Source organism: Triturus cristatus, chromosome 6, assembly GCF_964204655.1.
Source record: "Triturus cristatus chromosome 6, aTriCri1.1, whole genome shotgun sequence".
NCBI classification, from domain to species: domain Eukaryota; kingdom Metazoa; phylum Chordata; class Amphibia; order Caudata; family Salamandridae; genus Triturus; species Triturus cristatus.
Window position 1 is genome coordinate 635080063 of NC_140589.1, and position 16358 is coordinate 635096420.

The 16358-nt window shown below is 44.7% G+C and overlaps 1 protein-coding gene across 2 annotated transcripts in view; it reads right to left on the minus strand.

The window, feature by feature from the left end:
* The window catches only part of KLHL32 (kelch like family member 32), an 816038-nt gene that overhangs the window by 133585 nt on the left and 666095 nt on the right, over positions 1–16358 (minus strand). For both annotated transcript variants that reach the window (XM_085611126.1, XM_085611127.1), the window contains exon 8: positions 15736–15794. In XM_085611126.1, the coding sequence (XP_085467252.1) occupies positions 15736–15794 (59 nt within the window). The remainder of the gene's footprint in view (positions 1–15735; positions 15795–16358) is intronic.

The following is a 16358-nucleotide window of genomic DNA, read 5'->3' on the forward strand; positions in this document are numbered from 1 at the left end:
GATATTATTGCGTCGTGCCCGACCTTCGAAATCCTCCAGCCGCCAGGACATCGCGTCGTTTGCAGACTTTAGATCGCCAAGAGTTGCCTGGAGGTCTGATACATCCGTGACAAGAGTGGATGTCCTCAAGTCCAGCGATTGCACCCTCTCGTTAGTCTTAGAGAGATCCGCCCGGATTAACGTAACATCAATGGCAACCGTGTCAATTTGACGGGCCAGAGCCTCGTACTGCTGGGCGATGGTCTCCCTTATGCCGTTGATGACGCCCATAACGTCCTGCAGCGACAATTCCGTGGGGACGGACGGACCCCCACCGGAGTCCTCCATGACGGCACCCGCCGGCCCGGGGGTCCCTTTACCCTGGGTATAGCGATCCATGATGTTACTCTGGACTGGTCCTCCACGCAGGGATGTCTTGGTCTTCCGTTTCTCGGGATCCCCCTTGCCCCCCATGTTGGGCGATGCTCACCGGTGGGGTCCGCCCGGACCGATAGCAAAGGGGCACCAGCAGATCAGACACAGACTGTCCGAGAGCCCGCTCGGGAGAGTTGAGAAAAAGGCACAAATCAGTCCAGTACCAAGGCCGGAGGACGCCCCAGCCGTGCAAAGTAGCTCCTCGATCAGGACATGCAGAAGTGCAAAAGCGAAACTGAAAGTGGGTGCGCGGTCATTGGCAAGGCTCCGATGCCGTTGTTGTTCAACTACTCCCCGGCCCCACGGTTCACCAAAGCACCGGGCACAGCTTCCAGGTGGGCCTCCAAAATGCAAGACGCTGTATTTCAGGTCTCCCCAGTCCGATTTTCCTTCTGAGAAGAGTTATGGATTCAGCCAAGGTTCATCTTCCAGAATCCGTCCACAAATCCAGGATAATGTCAGGATAAGTTGCGAGGAGCGGCAAGGGTCCGTGGAGCCCTGTGCTCACGCGACCATCTTGGATGCGCGCGAAGCTCCTCCCAGCCCGACCCCTTTTCAACATATACATGGCCCCCCCTCGCCACATTCATCTGACAACACGGCCTCAGCATTGTATCCCACGCCGATGACACCCAGCTCATCCTCTCCCTCACTAAAGACTCCACCACCACCAAACTCACCTTCCTGAATGGAATGCGGGATGTCACAGCCTGGATGACCAACAGGAGCCTAAAGCTGAACTCAGAGAAAACAGAAGTCCTCAGAACCACCCCCTTAGCATGGGATAAGACCAGGTGGCCCACCGCCTTCGGCAGCCCACCGACCCCCACGGACCATGCCAGAAACCTCGGCATCGTACTCGACTCATCCCTCTCCATGAACCGACAGATCAACGCCGTCGTTTCCAGCTGTTTCCACAACCTCCGCATCCTCCGAAAAACCTTCAAATGGATCCCCCCTAAGGCGAGTAAGACAGTCACCCACGCACTCATCACCAGCAGGGTGGACTATGGAAACGCACTCTTCGCCGGCATAAACAAGTCCCTACTCAACAAACTCCAGACAATACAGAACACCCCCGCCAGACTCGTCCTCAACCTACCTAGACACAAACACATCAGCCAACACTTAGGTAAGCTCCACTGGCTCCCCGTGGAGAAAAGAGTCACATTCAAGATCCTCACCAACGCCTACAAATTTTGTAAATAGGAACTATCTCTGCACCCTTCCAGGATGCTAGGATGGGCTGTCCCCTAGCTATTACATTTCACAATTCATTTGTATATGAGACCTACACTTCTGGGGCATGTTTTAATAAATCCCCTGGTATCCTGTCAGGACCGGGCGCCTTTGATGACTTAATGGCTGCTATAGCGCGCAACGTGTTTTCAATACTAAATTGTAAGGGTGCTGTTTGTCTTGGTATCAAGGGCCCCCCAGTTGCATTTATAATATCTGCATTTGTTTCTGACTCATTAGGGGTGTCATAAACGTTAGCGAAGTGTCTCTGCTAAGTATTTGGGTCTAAGAAGTGATCAGAAGCTGTTTATTTATTTTGCTTCCATGAGTCATTAACTTCCAGAACATGGCCTGATCCCCAGTTTTTGAGGCTATTATAAGGTCTTCCCAGATACCATCCTCCCAGTTTCTTAGGGCTACCTTCTGAGTTTTCCTATATTCTGTTCTTCCACTTCTGATCTCAGATATGTTTTTGTCTTTAAGAGCCCTGATGAGCCGTCGTTTGGCCAGTAGACAATCCAGGGGTTGGGCAGCTGTGTTAACACCCTGGGAATACCTGTTCCTGTCTGGGGTTTAGTTAGATAGAGTTTGATTTTCTCTACCAGTTTGTGATGGATTTTGACATTTCCTTATGTTCAGGGCCTAGCTCCAAATGAGAAGTTATGAGGTCACTAAATATATTGTATATGTTAGTGAGGGGTTCGACTTGGTCCAATATGGCAGGCCACCTAGCTGACGGCCGGTTATTATTTACCATGGGCTGCCTTGGTCTCATCCCTGGGCTCAGTATCTAGGGTTGGGTGGGTGGGGAACCATTTCCCGGATAGATCTAAGCATAAAGGGAAGTGATCACTCTCTCTTCTTGTGCTTACTTTAAAATCCTGTACATATGCCCAATGTGCTGTGCTTATCATCACGTAATCTATACGTGATGAAGAATTTCCTCTTGAAAAGGTGTTTGAGCATACACAATCTGAGGGGAATCGGCCATTGCATGCCCTAAGGCCTCTCTCAATAGTGAAATGGTATAACTGCAAAGCAGAGGTCGAACACCCCACTGTGTTTGTTGTCATGAGGGAGGGGATCCCCCTGGCTAGAGGCTTCTGGAACTGGAGACATTCTGTGTAGGTGTGACCCACAATGACAAGCTCCGTATTCATTACGTGCAGCCCTGTCTGGTGAAGCACTGGGACAAGTTTATCGGTACTGAATCCAAGCCCATCCCATTTCTTCCTTCTTTGATACAAGCCTTTTCATGGTGAGCTAATGTTCGTAATCTCATAGTGGGGTGTCTCCTCCACCAGTCTCAACCACAACTCAATGGTACTAGTAACTCTTTACAGTCGGAGAACTCTCAATTAGTGCCTTATGAAACAGATCCGATTTGTCCCCCTTGTGCATATGTTGGATCTAAAACAAACTTTCTTAGTACTGAGAGCCTTCATCCTAGTATTAAGTTCCAGAATAGTGATGGTACACAAGGACAACAGTTCTGATAATTAGCAGTGGCGCGAAAGGACTGGATGATCAATCTCTCACGGACTGGATGCTGAGAATGTCTATGAGTTTCCTTCTTAATTGCTCAAGGAAAGTGCAACTCATCTCAGTAGCCTTTGTTCAAACCTGTGCATAATACTTGGAAGAAGAGAAGTGTTTTATTTTAGTGTCCTTGTCCTTGTTAAGAGGAAAAAGCTACAAAGGGTTAAAAAAAAAAAAACTCATTTAAAATCGTGCAGCTCTTGATTGAAGATGAAAATTTATACTGAAGTGTTTAGCAAGGCACCAAATTCCCCGTGACATTAGGGAAGAGCGAATACTATGACATAGAAAGAGAAAAAGAGGAACACTAGACCACAGTACTTCCACCTAACATACAATAACAAAATCACAAACAGGATAAATGATTACCAACCAAGGGCTCAAAAACAATCCATTGTTAATGGATGAGGTGATCTCACCCACATAATCTAGCATGCTTCATAATCGGGCATGTCAACTCACCCTGGTAAGATGGTATTACCATGGAAAACTCAACCTCAACCTCATTTGAGAGGCAGCTCTTAGATATAATCGAAGTCTGGATATTAGAAGAATATGGATTAAGAAATTGCCCCAAAAAAATACCTTAAGGTAAACCACAAGGAAATTCATGTTTTGGGTGGTACATTCAGTACGATTAAAAATCTATGCGGATGATCTATGGGAATAATGGCCCACTCATATGGAGACACTTGTGCGGAATGGTGCCAACAGGAGTAAGGATCATGCAAACCACTGTTCAGTAATCATGACAAAATACAGAGAGGAGCACGCTGTTAAAGTCTATTAAAAAAAGATGGCAAAGTCATGAGTGCGGTAACTTGAGTCTATCTCCTGTGGGCCCCATAATTTCATAATGAAGAATCACCCTACACATTGAGGAGAGATCTGGGGTGTAACACAGGAATTGTTACCTTTATAATGGCAAACAAACCATACCGGGTCCCCACAGTGATAGGAGTGTTATGGAATTATGTGTCGTGGATGTAAAATTCTTGATTACTAACTTGTCAACCTGTGATAATGTTTGACACAAATCTTGTACAGTTGGTACATTGCCAAGGTGAAAATGTTAGGCTATATTTTGGAATGGTATCCAAAAGTACAGAAGAATGGGAAGTATCCCAAGGATCTGTGTAGCATGTTGTTTTGTCTACACTCAGCTACAGGAGACCATGAAGATCCACTCTTCATGATCAGATATGATGCATTGTAAATAATGTTCAATAGTTTTGAATCTCTCTTTCCTCCCGTCCTTCTGTGGACAGTAACTTTTTCGTAAAGTTGATGGTACCAAGTTGTTCTTGAAAGCGATTCAAAACCATGACACCAATTGAGTTCTCCTGTCTATTATTTTGATTTCTAGTATTCCAACTATTTCCTTTAAAAAATGTTGAGCAAATTCTGTAGCTGTAGGCAACTTTGTCTAAATATGCTACAATTTGTGAAATATTCTACAACTACCCATAGCATTGTACAAGCTTGAGAGCAAGAGTGCTACAATAAAATCCCTGGATATGTAGGACTATGGTTGTTTGGGCTTTGGCACAGGTTGTAACTGTCCCATGGCTTATTAGTGTGAAACATTATTTGGCTACGAATGGTTCAATTGGAAACATATTCGGCTACAGATTTCTTCATTGCTGGCCACCAAAAAGATTTTGTAAGTCTTGTATTTTCTTAATGCCAGTATGTCCGGAACATGGATTGTCATTTTGCAGCTGCAAAACCGTTGTTTGTATCTTCTTGTCAGTCATGAACCCCATATTGTTGTTAAAAAGGAGTGTTTGATGACCTTTTCTTACTCTTGAAACTGCCTGTATCCATTCCCTACGTCCACCTTGTTTTGTGAGACGTGTACCTCTGCCCTGAGTGCAACAACTGTGATGGTGCCTGGATCCCCGGTGCTGATTTTTGCTGTCATGGACGAACATGGATCTTGCTTGTGTGCCATGACATGGACCTGTTTCACGGTCTTTTTGGGCTGAGAAGAGACGCCCAAAGTGCTACCATTACAGTGGTGAACGGCTATTGCCAATAGTTCAGTAGCAGGAACATGGTGGTAGCAGAATAAAGTTTAAATGATCCATAAGAGTGAACAGGCCTTTTTACATGTGTCATAGGAGTGCGCCCTACATGCTCACTCATTTAAAGTTCCACAGCTGTTTGCTTAACTCACCCTTGGCCTACATCAGATTGGTGTGTAGTGCTAAGCAGTACGTGTGTGTTATAAACATATGCTGGGTGAATGTGTACCAGAGAATGGTACTAAACAGGGATGATGCAGTGCTGGGCAGTGTGTGTATGTTGTATACATTTGCTGGATGTATATGCGCTTGTTAATGCTACAATACATGGAAAATGTAGTGCTGTGTATGTTGTATTCATGTGCTCAGTGTATTTGTACCTGAGGATGGAACAAAAAATGGAAAATTCGGGGTTCCATTTTAGGAGACCCAGAGCTAACTGGAGGAACACGAGGAGACAGAGGAATCCCTCAGACAGATTTGAGGATTGCTACACTCATGTGAGCTGGGTGGGACACACTGGAGGAAGGGAGAGCCTGGCTTTCCAGTATACTCCAAAGGTGCTGTTATATTTAGAGAGAGGCCACTGGGACGGAGCCGAGGTACATCTCAGGAAGGAGATGCAGTTGAGAAGAGAATCATAACGAGTAGGGCTGGGGCCCTGAGGTTACCTATTGATAACACATTTCACTGTGGCTGACATCCATATGTGAACCTCTAATTACTTCCATAGCCTGTGTTGGGGAGCTATCAGATTTGAAATCCCTCCTGCTGTGATAGACTGCTTTCTGGAGGACGGGCAGTGGGAGATCCAAGCAATTGGATCACTGTAGCAAGGTGTGAGGAGACGGCTGCCTCAACGATTGGGTCGTGGCCCGGATGCAGGTTAAAGTTGGTGACCCCGATATGCTAGAGGATGGCCAACGTGAAGTGAACCGTGAGTGTTGCTGCACCGATTGGGTCATTGCCTGTGTTCAGGTTTGAAGTCACTGACCCCGTATGCCAGATGGGGCTGCAGTGAAGATTATTGCCATGCTGATCTGGCCATAGCCCGTGTGGGGAGTGAAGTCAGCCACTCCGTATGACAGGAGGGGCCGCCATGAAGATTGCTGCTGGATGAATTGGGCAGTAGCTCATGTGCAACGTGAGAATGGTGACCCGTTATGCCAGGTGAGGCCACCTGGAAAACGGCAGGAGTGTGGTCTGCTCGAAACCGTCATTGAGAGAAAGAGGCTGCCATGGAGACCCATGCAGGCCGAATCTCCTCCTCCTGCCTGTGGAAAGGATTCAAGGCAACTTACCAGCATCCGAGGAGCTTTCACGACTCACCGACGTGCCTCCACAGGATTGCTTTTGAGGAACTCAAGGACACCCTAGTGCTGCCCCTGCAAAGCTGTGTTTGAGGAACTCACGGGAGACAGCTGCTGCAGCTTAAGTGCCCATGAAGGAAGAGCACATGGAGACTCTGGTCATGCAGGTCCTGCTGATGTGGGTAAGACTGATAAATGGTCCAGACGGAACTTGCTTGCCGTATAAGGCTTCTGCACTGGAACAATTTTGACTTAAATAAGAGTCATATTGTGACTCCTGAGACTCGGACTACTAATGGTGCTTAACTTGAATATTGCCTTTAGTGAATGGGTAATAATTATCACTGCTAGTGAGAGGGGATTGGGGCTCAGGAAACTGCCTGTTAAAATACTAGAACCCTGATGTCAGTGGACTTTGTGTATTGTTTGTGAATGCCGCACTTTACTTTGTGTTGGCATATAAATAATCTTTCTTTCACAAAAGTAAGTATTTGACTTGACAATGTATTGCTGGTACTGAACTTATTTTGACTTGTGTTGAGAGTGTGAACCACTGCGAAGACATAACTGCCCCAGGAAAAAATGGGAACCGGGGATACAGGGAAGGAGAGGGAAACACAAGAGTATCCGCACATCTCCCACAGACTATGGACTACATCCTTCAGTATGACTGACTTATATGGTGATTTGTCTGATGCTCCAAAGGCAATAGCACTTAATGATCCCTGGAGGTACTGGGAAAACCAGCTAGGCTTGGGAGCACCAGGACAAAGTACAAGAACTGCCACGAATGTGGCATGGATGAATTCTGGTGTTTGTATAGGAACAGTGATCCCTGACAATGTAAATTTACTTTCAAGATCCACATAGAGATACCATGACATCTATGCTAGTTTATCCAAATGGATGTTTATGGTTCAATACAAGGAATGCACAAAAATATAAAAGTGGGACAATTTACAGAAAACATGAGACAAAACAGGTTCGCAAACTCAGGCATTGCACATGTTGGCCAAAGTACAGATAAGTGATTAAAGTGCTATGGTGCGAATGTATGTCCTTTGGTTTCATAGTACAGAAATTCTTAATTGTGTCAAGGTGCTAGAGTAAACAACGTTTCCATCCCTTAACCCCTTGCATGCTTATGATGAGCCCAGCTCGTCATGAGGCACAGTGGAGCTGTGCTCATGACGAGCTGGGCTCGTCATAACGGCCGCGCTCCGCCCACGCGTGATTGATTCCCTGCCTGTGCGGGAGAATCAGTGGGCGGAGTCGTGACAAGCCCAGCTCGTCATGAGCACAGCTTCACTGTGCCTCATGACGAGCTGGGCTTGTCACGAGCACCACGGCCCCGTGCGCCGCCCCCACGCCGTGGGGGAATTACCCCCGCCGCGAAGGGGTTAACTGAATAATGGGATCATCATCAGGACTTTTCAATTGATGCCTGAGAAAGATGTCTGCTGAAAGGCAAGATGGGGGGGGGGGGGAGAAAAAAGAGAAAGGAGGAAACGGGAAACAAGCTTAAGAATTCGTAAGAGCATGTAGACATGGTGTATGCACAAGTGATAGGCATGCTGAACAGTCTCACTCAGTGATTACTAAGACCCTAAAGGACGTGGTGAAGCATAACTCAAGAGGCAACAAGTGATCATATCAAGTGTGTGATTGGTGCCAGCAAGAAAATTATCAAAAGGCGCGCAGAGTCCAGAGGAGAATTGCGGACAGAATAAGCAAGTGTCTGCAGTTTCTGCATTAGCACCAGGACTACCAAGAAGTAATCAAATCCATCTTAGAACACTGGGGATGCTCATCCGCTAACGTATTCGCCACTAATCTGAACTCCACATGCAACCCTGATTAGTTAACCTCCTGGATGGGCAGGTGACTCGGCTCCCTCATGGTGGGCTGATTGTTGACTAAACAGGAGCAATCCTGTTTCCATTGAATTCCCTGATCCCAAGGTGCCTTGAGAAGATCGCTGTAACTTAGGATGCTCATTCATTATAGTGCCTCCTGCTTGGCTGTGTTACGTTTGGTTGTTAGACCTGCTTAATCTGCTTTATGCGGAGTACATGTTTCTTCTTCAGATGAGGGACCTTTTGTCCATGTAGATTGGATGATTCTTCAACACTATCTACCATCACTCATCTTATGTGTCTGGTTCCTGAGGAGCTGGCCTTTGCTAAACTAGGACACTGAAGTGAACCTGGATGACATGATGGCTACTAGGAAGTCCACCACCATAGCACAGTATCTGAGTTACTGCTTCTGGATCTTGCCAGGAAAGTTCACGCTGCTTACTTGTTTAGTGGAAGAAGTCCTGCCTGCTTCTAAACATCTGACCAAGTTAGTAGTACTTATGAAAACCTGTAGGAACTACTGAGCGGCAAAAGAGACTTGCTGCAATAACCTAGTGGCGTCCTTCACCCCAGCCAGTGAGGTTGTCAAGCAAGATCTGACAGGTTTAATTAGATTTCCTTGGATCTGGGGCTCAAGCCTACTACAATTGATGAGCATCAACTCGATTTTAGTCAATGTTAGCATTAAATAAATAGCAGACACTCATGTTTGGATGGTGCTGAGGCGTGATCTCAGGCATTGGACGTAGTTAAGACGATGACATTTTGAGGTAAAGTTGCATTTCATCCTTATATAGCCGGAGGGAGATGTCTTGCTGTGTGAGGAGGGTCCATAGGAGGTTAAATGTATAGTTAGATGGATATACCTATTACAGCATTGCAGCATGGGTGAATCCCAGACTGGTAGGCCTTGAAATGAGAACAATGCTCTTGGCTATAGCTTACACAAGGATTTTATGAAAGAAAGCGAGAGGTTATGGAAAGGAGTCTGCTGCATAAGCAGAATGTTTCAGCAAATAAGGTGCCGATTACGATCCGGCAAAAAAATTCCCCGTACGACTCGTATCCGGTCTTTTTAGCGTACGAATCGTACAAGTTCCGTACAAACTGCCAATTACGATTCGCATGGTAAAAAGTCCATACGAATCGCATTGGGAATTATTCCCCACACGTCCTCGGGTCGGAAAATGTGTCCGACACGTCCACGGACGATTCACCGTACAAATGTGAAAAGTGAAGTCCGACCGCGGAATTACGATCCATCCCGTGCGTCCGATGTTACAACCATATGGAAAAAACACCGTCCGCACCGAACTCCCATAGCAACCATGGAGACATGTGCCCGCATATGCGCCGACCCCCCCCAGCCCCCGTATGTACGCGCCGACCCCCCCAGCCCCCGTACGTACGCGCCGACCCCCCCAGCCCCCGTACGTTCGAGTCGTACCCCCCCAGCCCCCGTACGTTCGAGTCGTACCCCCACCCGTGTATGTACACCCGTGTACGTTTTACGCGCTGGGGCTACGCACCGTACATACACGGGTGGGGGTACGACTCGAACGTACACGGGTGTACATACACGGGGGGTTCGACACGTACAAGGGTGTACATACATGGGGGTTCGACACGTACACGGGTGTACATACACGGGTGGGGGTACGACTCGAACGTACACGGGTGTACATACACGGGGGGGGTTCGACACGTACAAGGGTGTACATACATGGGGGGGTTCGACACGTACACGGGTGTACATACACGGGGGGTTCGACACGTACAAGGGTGTACATACACGGGGGGTTCGACACGTACACGGGTGTACATACACGGGTGGGGGTACGACTCGAACGTACACGGGTGTACATACACGGGGGGTTCGACACATACAAGGGTGTACATACATGGGGGTTCGACACGTACACGGGTGTACATACACGGGGGGGTTCGACACGTACAAGGGTGTACATACACGGGGTTCGACACGTACACGGGTGTACATACACGGGTGGGGGTATGACTCGAACGTACACGGGTGTACATACACGGGGGAGTTCGACACGTACAAGGGTGTACATACACGGGGGGTTCGACACGTACACGGGTGTACATACACGGGGGGTTCGACACGTACAAGGGTGTACATACACGGGGGTTCCACACGTACACGAGTGTACATACACGGGGGTTCCACACGTACACGAGTGTACATACACGGGTGGGGGTACGACTCGAACGTACGGGGGCTGGGGGGGGTCGGCGCGTACGTACGGGGCGGGGGGGTGTACGGTGCTTACCGGGCCACCTACTCTGGTCGTTTCGCGCCGTACTTCGCTTTTCCGGCACTTTTTGGGTGCCGTGAAAATATTGCCGTCCGGACTGCTGTCGGTTCGAATCATGGTTCCTGGGTCGTGAAACGCTGCCTGAAAGCGTCCCGACGTCACGTCGCAGCATTCCCGGATCACATTCGTATGTATATTTTCGTCGGTCGGTGTTTTTTACGATTCGTACGGAAATGGTGTTTCCGTGCGAATCGTAATTCCATGTTTGTAAAGTTTTATGACCGGGTACGAGTCGGACGGAGAAAACGCTCCGACCGACGGTTCGTACCCGGTTTTTACCGGATCGTAATCGGCACCTAAATGTTTTCAGCTCAAACTGGCGAAACGTTAGAACAACTTTAAAAAGTGAAGTGTAGTGCAGATCTGGCATTTGCAGAGGTAAACTGTTCAGATATTGTCAGAAGTTTGCTGCTTTTAGATCCTAAATACGTGATACCATCTCTCTACATCAATGAGGTGTTGTTGCTTCGTTTGTATTCTTAAATTTCGTTTATTCCGCCACAGAAGCAATTTCATTTTTGAATCACATCGTTCTCAAAAGCAGCAGCTTTAATTTTTCAGAAGTATTTTTTTGTAATGATTTCAGCATCTAAACACCATTATAGGCAGAGCGTGTGTTTGAAGTGCAACAAGTAGTCCCAAAATACCCTGGTTTTCCATAAGCATCAGATTTCAGTCAACTCGCAAAGATTTTTATCTGTGTTTTAAGGCACGATGCCTTCTTCTTTCCCGATAAATATTAAAGTACCACCAAGCGAGACACTCTCACAATAAATATTTAATAGACATACTGTGTTGCAAGGCTATTCATTCTCTGAAAGAGATACTCAAGCACTCCCAGAGTCCTGTCTGAACACAAGTAAATCCAAGCCTGACCTCCAGGAGACAGGTTTTGAAATACATGTAGCAAAGATAGAATAAATGAGGGGAGCATTTTATTGAAGGAACTATGTACATTGCACGCCGTTTTATGTTCTGCACTGCTGTATGTTTTACAAAAACATACGAGTCCCGGAGGCGGAGAAAAATTGCCAGTCATCATTAAAGAAGTAACAATCTTGTCTTTTAATTTAAGACGCTGATAGTAATTGTTGAGTAAAATATGTTTAATCAAAGTGTAAAGATTTAATTCTTATATTACAAGTCTATATTTTCTAAATCAATGGGATTTGTTTGTATCACTATCCAACAGTGTAAATTGCTTTATTAGATAATAGTGCTGCATATATTGTCTTTCCCTTAATATTATTCTGCATAAATAGATTTCTTGAAGACACAGAATTTAACCAACACACTTATATTGCTAAATGATACCAGTGGCACTGATCTGAGGTACCAAGGCTCCAGAAAACCGACCGGCCATAGTGTGTCCGATAGATGGAGAATTTCAAGTCGAGCACCATTTGTGGTGGCAGGATCGCCAGTTTCAATGTTTGTCTAAGTTCCCATCTGTGGACTCTCTGGTAAAACAGCATATGCAAATCCACACAGCCTCCTCTTTGGAGGTTGAATCTTAAGGAAAAGCAGTGCAGTTTCTGCATATTAAATCTGATTGGAGAACTTAAATTTCATGCATCTAACTGGAGTAATATTAACACAATTATGACGGTGAATCCAACCTTTCAACTGCTGGAGGATTTGGAGCTGTTTGTTTCAACTGGCTGTTGTCATTGTGGTAACATGTATGTAGCCTCTATAAAAAAACGGATTGGTATTAAGCCTGTAAAGTGTAGCCATACCAAAACGTACTAATTTCTCTCAGATTATTATATTGTAATGTGCGAATTGGTCTTTAGTCCGTATTAACACCAGTAGTGGAACTTCTATTTTTACTATTTGAGAACTAGGACAAGTGTACGCAGGTTCCATGGTTAGTCCAGGAATTTCAGAATTGTAACATTGGTGTGCCACACTTTTAGGATAGTATTGCCTAGACTAAAACTAAAGCATGGGATGATGTGAGCAAATGATAAGATGCAATCAAAAGAAGTGTTGAGATAGTGTCTGCTACCCTGGTTCCATTTTTGGATATGATAAACATTTCTTGGGCATATGGGCATCATTACTACCTTGTTTGTCTTCATCGTCACTGTCTATACACAGTGATAGGGAGCCATCACACTGGAGTAGTGGCTACACACTCATTTTGTTTAATTTTTGTCAGTTCACCAAAGAAATGTCTAACTCTACCTTTGCTTGTTGATATAGCTTCCTAATAGTTACATCTCCCTCTTGTTCTCAGTCCATCTCCACGCGAAGCAGGTTATAAGCCTGATAGCAACATTTTAGCTCCCTTTTAAATCTTACCATTGTGTTTTCAAATAGGTCCCTTGCACACTCACCGGGTACACAGGGTTCTTCATTGTCCTGCAGGGTCTTTACTTTGCCTGTCTGGGGCATGGTTGATACAAGGAAACATGCAGGGCAAGTCAAGTCTAAATTCAAGAAGCCTGTATTGCCAGTGAAGGCTGAAGGCCAGAATGCTGACCCTGGCTGAGCATCTTGCCTGTCTCCAAGATGGTGGATTTGTGTGAGATAAGATATCATAAAGCAGTTACCAGAGGACCGAGATGCATGAAAGCCTGTCATCTCTGTAGTAAAATTTTGAGCGAGGTACATTTAACTACACTGCCAAGGATAAGAAGACAAATCTAAAGGAAAAATACACTTCGCATTGGAATTACATCCAGAGTCACAATGCAGATGCGTTCTCACACATCCAGTAATAAGGCTTGCTATCTAGGAGCTACAGCCTGACCCAAAGGAGCTTTATCCCTTAATAATGGAAGGTTCTAATTGGTCAGAGCTTTTATATAGGATGGATTTATTGACTTGCTTCTCTTCTGATACAATATTTGATGGTTAATGTGCAATCACGGCAGAAGAAGGAGAGACAGTGTCAATACATAATGCATATATTGTTGATACTGTCATGGAAGTCTGAAGGTGCTCAAGACCATACAGTCAAGACGTTGCTGTTTCTAGGACCCAAACTGTTTGGGCGAGGTTAACTGGTGAAAAGGTTGGTAGAGGATAGGATGGCCTTGCATCCTTACAGGCAACAATTGCAAGACCACTTATACTGCCCCTAAAGAGAAACAAAGGCAGATGGTTTAAGGAAATACCCATGGCCTAGGGATTGTTTACTTTGACAAATCCCAAAACCACATCTACCTCTGAAGGCATGATCTACTGCTACAGACCGGATGCCTCAAGTGAGAGGACACTCGAATGTCTGCCTTTGAATGAATCGATGATCAAAGCACACTGAGTAGAGGATCTCAGATTGAGAAACCTATATACCAAAATGTTTGGGGAAAAGCTACAATTTAGAAACGGTAAAATGGGAACAAGATCCAGAAATGGATCCTGTGGATGGATCCTGTGGATGGATGTTGCTCCAGTGCCTGAACAGAAATGGGGTCTAGGCATATGTTGCCTAAAATTTCAGAAACAGAGGCCATCAGGCACATTTTGCTCATACTGCACCGGAAAAATGTTTATTGAAAGCAGTAAGTTGAATATTCTATTTAGTACTTTGATAGATGAAAAGGGGAAATATATTTAATTTATGGTAAGCTCAGTTAATAAGCAGCGATTCACCGAATACTGTTTTCTTATTTAGATATCTTAATATCATCAAATTGCGTCCCTCTTATATGCTGATGATGCAGTGATCATGTCCCGGACTCAAAGAGGTCTCCAAACTGCTCTGGACACTTACTTAAACTTTATGGACAACAGGGGGTTCAAACTCAACGTATCCAAGTCATTTGTAATGTCCTGTGGTAGTAGTAAGAAAAGAGTGTGCCGCCTGTTTGTTGGGATGGAGGAATTGGCCACAACAAAAAGTTTCTCATACCTGGGTATAGTCCTTGAGGAAAAGGGGTCCTGGGGGCCAGCCATCAGAAACAGGACATTGTCATTTAAGAAAGCCACTGCTGCACTTATGACTTTCTCGAAAAAGCTGGGGAAGAGACCACCTGTGATTCTGCTAAAAAATTATCAAGCCAAGTGCATCAGTATAGCCACATATGGGGCAGGTATTTGGGGGATTTGTAATTCTTCCTCTATACAAAAAGTTGAGAATGCAATTTTGAGATTTATTCTGGCAACCCCTGCTAGTTCCCCTGTCTTTAACTGTCATGCTGAGTTAGGTGTGCGTTATGTGAGTGACCTGATCAGCATACAACCAGTTTTGCTATGGTATAGAGTATGGACCTCGCCGGACCTAATGTTAAATAGAAATATCCTCAAGGATTGCATGGGCTTGGATAGGGCCCTCAGGATACCCTGGTTGCAGTATATTTGCAATTTCACTAGGGATCTTGGCAGACCCGAGTTTTATCATCAACCAGAGTCATTGCGCAGGATAACAAGAAAGGACTTGAAGGAGCTATGTTGGTCTCACGTTGATTCACTTAGACTAGGCGTTGAATTTAATAAGAATCTTGTTTTGCAACACCAACGTACACTGGTCTCCTATAATATTCAGCCTTACTTAACCTGGTGTCAGGTGGCCTTTGACCGATTTTTATTATCTAGACTTAGGTTCGATGTCTTTTTCCGTTTAGTCTCCTTTCCCGCAGTTAATGATTGGGCGAGAAATCTTTGTAATTGTGCGTGTGATAATCTGTCTACCCAATCAACCCTGCATGTAATTTGTTTTTGTAAATTTTACTCGAAGGAAAGATCAAGATGGATCAAGCCATTTTTAAAAAAACATGGTTCATGGAGACATTGTCGCCCTGCTTTATTGTTTTTAGTCTCTTTACAGGATGAATATTGTGTGTCGATTATGCTGAGCTTTTTAAAAAGTATTTTAAGGAAAAGGAAAAGTTTAATTAATTTTTAGGTAATCATTGTATGTCCTATTTAACAATCTTTTATTGTGGTTTACTTTTGTCTTTGTATGAACCTGTTGCTTTTATGACTTCATGAATTTTGAATTCAAATAAAGTATTAACTAACTAACTAACTAACTAGATATCTTAAGGTTGTAACGTACCTGGCTGGGGTCATACACCATTAGCCTGTTCTGATACTGCGCAGTGTTTGTTACTCCACCTAAATAGAAAGAAATCACAATGTCTGTAAGAATTTAGCCATTTACAAGAAAAAGATACGTTTTGGTAAATGTAGGGTTACATGTGTTTGTTCTTCACAGTTCATGTAATAAAACAGAGAGCACGTTCACTGCCACTGTCTTTTTTCTATGCTTCATATTTTAAAAACACCTTCAAAATATTGGGATCAATCTTTCTTAAATTAATTAAAATGTTGTAACAATCACAATAATTTTAAAAACTATTCAATTATTAAAATCATACAGATATCACGAGCACCTTATTGGAAAAAGATGTAATGATACTAATTGTAACGTAGGAAAATTTAAATAATAAGTAACATGTTCGGTCATATATATGTTTTTAATTAAATACCTTAATGCTAAAAGCACTTGTATATTGTTTAATTCTGTGTCAACAGTACTTCATTAAAAAAAAAAAGAAGAAAAATAAGTGCAAGGCTCCAGCGCTCTTCTTAGAACCCCGCCTCAGGCGCTGCAGTATGCCAGGTTGCCAATAACCAAAGTTGCCTATTCTTGATTCTGTTTCATGTCTCTTTCTTCCA